General features: G+C 67.1%; 1 protein-coding gene across 1 annotated transcript in view; it reads left to right on the top strand.

The window, feature by feature from the left end:
• The window catches only part of CAD (carbamoyl-phosphate synthetase 2, aspartate transcarbamylase, and dihydroorotase), a 24,227-nt gene that overhangs the window by 12,211 nt on the left and 7,103 nt on the right, over positions 1-4,913 (top strand). The window contains exons 10-24 of the mRNA XM_009282314.1: positions 149-382; positions 474-695; positions 1,094-1,282; positions 1,777-1,901; positions 2,002-2,135; positions 2,216-2,328; positions 2,438-2,688; positions 2,761-3,007; positions 3,133-3,231; positions 3,333-3,557; positions 3,650-3,832; positions 3,936-4,154; positions 4,252-4,419; positions 4,490-4,672; positions 4,744-4,848. Coding sequence (XP_009280589.1) covers positions 149-382; positions 474-695; positions 1,094-1,282; positions 1,777-1,901; positions 2,002-2,135; positions 2,216-2,328; positions 2,438-2,688; positions 2,761-3,007; positions 3,133-3,231; positions 3,333-3,557; positions 3,650-3,832; positions 3,936-4,154; positions 4,252-4,419; positions 4,490-4,672; positions 4,744-4,848 — 2,697 coding nt within the window. The remainder of the gene's footprint in view (positions 1-148; positions 383-473; positions 696-1,093; positions 1,283-1,776; positions 1,902-2,001; positions 2,136-2,215; positions 2,329-2,437; positions 2,689-2,760; positions 3,008-3,132; positions 3,232-3,332; positions 3,558-3,649; positions 3,833-3,935; positions 4,155-4,251; positions 4,420-4,489; positions 4,673-4,743; positions 4,849-4,913) is intronic.

Genomic DNA, 4,913 nt, shown 5'->3' with positions numbered 1-4,913 from the left:
AGGCTGTGGGGTGGCAGGGGGGCTCATACCCAGAAGGGTGGTGGAGGGGTGCTTGGGGGGCAGCACAGGCGTGTCGGCAGCTGGAGGGCGCAGGGCGCATTCTGTGGGGCTGCCATGGGTCCCTGCCCCACCACCCCGTGCTCCCCAGGTCATCCGGAACGAGCGCCCCGATGGGGTGCTGCTGACCTTTGGGGGGCAGACGGCCCTCAACTGCGGCGTGGAGCTCACCAAGGCGGGCGTGCTGGAGCGGTACCGCGTGCGGGTGCTGGGCACCCCTGTCACCTCCATCGAGATGACAGAGGATCGCAAAGTCTTTGTGGAGAAGATGGAGGAGATCGGGGAGCATGTGGCGCCCAGCGAGGCCGCTGCCTCCCTGGAGCAGGTCTGGGGGTGGTTGTGGGGCAGGGTGGGGGCAGCTCCCGGGCAGGGTGCTGTCCTCCCTGCTCCCATCGTGACCCTGTTACTCTCTGCAGGCACAGGCGGCGGCCGAGCGGCTGGGGTACCCGGTGCTGGTCCGCTCTGCCTATGCCCTCGGGGGCCTGGGCTCCGGCTTTGCCAACACCCGGGAGGAACTGGCGGCACTGGTGAGCCAGGCTTTCACCCACACCTCCCAGGTCCTGGTGGACAAGTCCCTGAAGGGCTGGAAGGAGATCGAGTACGAGGTGGTGCGGGATGCCTACAACAACTGTGTTACGGTACAGGACGGGGGAAGACTCCCCAGGCCTCTTCTGGGGGGGATTCACAGAGGAGTGGGTGCTGGGGGGCGTGGGGTCAGGGGCTCCTGCTGGACCCCATCCCCAGGGAGGGCTCCCCAGCCCCTCCTGTGGTGCCAGCACAGCTGCTGGGAGCTGCACCCCTTGAGCCAGACCTCCCGCACCCTTCGTGCTCTGGGGGGGCTGCAACACGTGGGGTGTCCCAGGGGCTCATGTTCAAGTCCTAGCTGTGCAGAGGAGCCCCCGTCGGTCCCCGGGGCAGGGGGGCAGGTGGTGGGAGCCAGGAGGGACCCGCCTGGGGCAGCAGCAGCCAAGAGCATGCATGGGCAGCGTGTGGGGGTCGGGACCTCGGCAGCCCATGGTGACCCCCCTGCTACCAGGTGTGCAACATGGAGAACCTGGACCCGCTGGGGATCCACACGGGTGAGTCCATCGTGGTGGCACCCAGCCAGACCCTCAATGACACTGAGTACTTCATGCTGCGGCGCACGGCCGTGAAGGTGGTGCAGCACCTGGGCATCGTGGGCGAGTGCAACATCCAGTTTGCCCTGAACCCCGAGTCGGAGCAGGTGAGTGTGGCCCTTTGAGGGCTCCGGCTGTAGCTCCTCCTCCTGACCCCCCCCAGCCAGCCCTGCCCTGGGGGAGCCCGGGTCCGGGTTCTGCCCTGCACTGTCCCGTGGGGCTGTGCCTCACCGGTCTCCCCAGGCCACGGCGTCTGGCGTCCCTGGGGCCAGAGGGTCTCGCTGTGTCAGCGGCTCGGCCAGCCCCTGTGAGTGCAGCAAGGCGCTGGGGCTCTCAGTCCTGGTGCCATGTGCGTGCGCGGTCCTTGGGCTGTCTCTGCCCAGCTCCACCTTGCCACAGCCATCGGCGATGGCTGTCCTTCTCCAGCCCAGCTGCCCTCACGTTTGGTCCCCATTGCTATTTGTGCTCTCTGCGCGCTAGCGGCTCTTCGGTGCCAGCTGAGCACCGGGCAGGACGGAGCTGTGCTGCCAGCGCCTGGCCTTGTGCTGCAGGGGCTGCATCCTGCGCTGCCCTGCTAACCCTGCCCTCCTGCTGCCTGCAGTACTACATCATCGAGGTGAACGCCCGGCTCTCCCGCAGCTCGGCCCTGGCCAGCAAGGCCACCGGCTACCCCCTGGCCTATGTGGCTGCCAAGCTGGCCCTGGGCATCCCCCTGCCCCTCCTCAGGTAATGGCACCACTGTGGCGTGGGATGGGGCGCTGCCCTGGCTGGCCTTGCGCCCCCCTGACAGGACAGCCCTGGATGCTGACCCCCATCCCTTCCCCAGGAACTCCGTCACCAACTCCACCACAGCCAACTTCGAGCCCAGCCTGGATTACTGCGTGGTGAAGATCCCGCGCTGGGACCTCAGCAAGTTCCTGCGCGTCAGCACCAAGATCGGCAGCTCCATGAAGAGCGTGGGTGAGCGCGGGGCCGGTGGGGAGCATGGGTGGAGCAATGCGGTGGGCGCAGGGTCCAGCCGCTTACAGCCCTGTCCTCAGGGGAGGTCATGGCCATTGGGAGGAACTTCGAGGAGGCTTTCCAGAAGGCGCTGAGGATGGTGGATGAGAACTGCGTGGGCTTTGACCATACTGTGAAGCCGGCCTCGGATGTGGTGAGTGCCGGGGAGCTGGGGCGGGGGGCTGGGCTGCCAGTGCAGTCGGGGAGGAGGCGGCCGTCTGCCCCGCTCCCAGTCCCGCTCACCACCCCCCCTGGCCCGGCAGGAGCTGGAGACACCAACGGACAAGCGGATCTTCGTGCTGGCAGCCGCGCTGCGGGCCGGCTACTCCATTGAGCGGCTCTACGAGCTGACCAAGATCGACCGCTGGTTCCTGCACAAGATGAAGAACATCACGGACCACGCGGTGCTGCTGGAGTCGTACCGCGAGGAGCAGAGCACCATGCCGCCCGCCGTGCTCAAGCGGGCCAAGCAGCTTGGCTTCTCCGACAAGCAGGTGGCCCTGGCTGTGCTCAGGTAACGTGGGGAGGGGGTGGGCCCCGCTCTGCACCCCAGCCCGCGTCCCGGCGCTTACCCTGCCCCTCGCAGCACCGAGCTGGCCGTGCGGAAGATGCGGCGCGACCTGAAGATCCTGCCGGTGGTGAAGCAGATTGACACCGTGGCGGCAGAGTGGCCAGCCCAAACCAACTACCTGTACCTGACCTACAACGGCACTGAGCATGACCTGGCCTTCCGTGAGCCCCACGTTATGGTCATTGGCTCTGGCGTCTACCGCATTGGCAGCAGCGTCGAGTTTGACTGGTGCGCTGTCGGCTGCATCCAGGAGCTCCGCAAGGTCGGCTGAGCCCCAGCACCCTGTGGGGTCGGTGGGTCAGGTGCCCTTAGTCAGAGAACGGGGCTGGGGAGGAGCGGGGCGCCCCGGGGGGCCTTTGGCCTCACCTCGTCCCTCTCCCCCTGCAGATGGGCTTCAAGACAATCATGGTGAACTACAATCCCGAGACGGTGAGCACCGACTACGACATGTGCGACCGCCTCTACTTCGATGAGATCTCCTTTGAGGTGAGCGGGGCTGGGGGCCCTGCCTGCCATGGGGCTGGGGCAGGGTGAGGGTTGCCATGGCCCCTGTCCCAGCCATCCCCCTGCCCCATGTGGTGCCGCAGGTGGTGATGGACATCTACGAGCTGGAGAATCCTGAGGGCGTGATCCTCTCCATGGGTGGGCAGCTGCCCAACAACATCGCCATGGCCCTGCACCGGCAGCAGTGCCGCATCCTGGGCACCTCCCCGGAGGCCATCGACTCAGCCGAGAACCGCTTCAAGTTCTCCCGCCTGCTCGACTCCATCGGCATCAGCCAGCCCCTCTGGAAGGAGCTCTCTGACATGGAGGTGGGGGGCGTGGGGGGTCGGTGAGGGCGATGGGGCTGCCCGAGGCGGGACCAGCCCTTGCACGTCCCCTGAGGGTGCTGGCTCTCCTGCAGTCGGCCAAACACTTCTGCTGCAAGGTGGGGTACCCCTGTGTTGTGCGCCCCTCCTACGTGCTGAGCGGCGCCGCCATGAACGTGGCCTACTCGGACAGCGACCTGGAGAAGTTCCTGAGCAACGCTGTGGCCGTGTCCAAGGAGCAGCCCGTTGTCATCTCCAAGTTCATCCAGGAGGCCAAGGTCCATCCAGGAGGCTGCTCTGGCCCCGGGGCGCTCCGGCTCCCCGCGAGAACCCCCATCCCCCCACCCCGGTGCCAGGCTGTGACCATGTTCCTGCTCACAGGAGATTGACGTGGACGCAGTGGCCTGTGATGGTGTGGTGGTGGCCAGCGCCATATCGGAGCACGTGGAGAATGCCGGGGTGCACTCGGGTGACGCCACGCTGGTGACGCCTCCCCAGGACATCACCCCCAAGACGCTGGAGCGCATCAAGGCCATCGTCCACGCTGTCGGGCAGGAGCTGCAGGTCACTGGGCCCTTCAACCTGCAGCTCATCGCCAAGGTACCCCAGCTGGGGGGACTGCGCCAGGTCGGCACAGTGCTGGCGGGGGGATACCCTGTGGCCCCAGACATGCCTCATGCTGTCCCCTCTCCCCCAGGATGACCAGCTGAAGGTGATCGAGTGCAACGTCCGCGTCTCCCGCTCCTTTCCCTTTGTCTCCAAGACCCTGGGGGTGGACCTGGTGGCTCTGGCCAGCCAGGTGATCATGGGCGAGGATGTGGAGCCCGTGGGGCTGATGACGGGCACAGGCATCGTCGGCGTCAAGGTGAGCGGGGGCCATGGGGGCTGGGCTGGGGCATGTGGCTGGGTGGCCCCTGAGCCCCCCCTGCCCCCAGGTGCCCCAGTTCTCCTTCTCGCGCCTGGCGGGCGCCGACGTGGTGCTGGGTGTGGAGATGACCAGCACAGGCGAGGTGGCCTGCTTCGGGGAGAACCGCTGCGAGGCTTACCTGAAGGCCATGCTCAGCACTGGCTTCAAGATCCCCAAGAAGAACATCCTGCTGACCATCGGCAGCTACAAGGTGTGTGGGGCTGCGGTGCGGGGGCCGGGGCCCTCCCCTCTGCCCTCTGACCGGCCCCGGGGTCATTGCAGAACAAGAGTGAGCTGCTGCCCACGGTACGGACCCTGGAGAGCCTCGGCTACAAGCTGTACGCCAGCCTCGGCACCGCCGACTTCTACACTGAGCACGGCATCAAGGTCTGGGCTGGGGGTCTGGCAGGGGCTGGGGGCGCCCTCGGGGGGAGGTGCGGGGCCCTGACAGG

The sequence above is a fragment of the Aptenodytes forsteri genome, unplaced genomic scaffold, assembly GCF_000699145.1.
Source record: "Aptenodytes forsteri isolate BGI_AS27 unplaced genomic scaffold, ASM69914v1 Scaffold261, whole genome shotgun sequence".
NCBI lineage: Eukaryota > Metazoa > Chordata > Aves > Sphenisciformes > Spheniscidae > Aptenodytes > Aptenodytes forsteri.
Note: the sequence above shows the minus strand (reverse complement) of the source record. Positions and strands in the feature narration are given on the sequence as shown.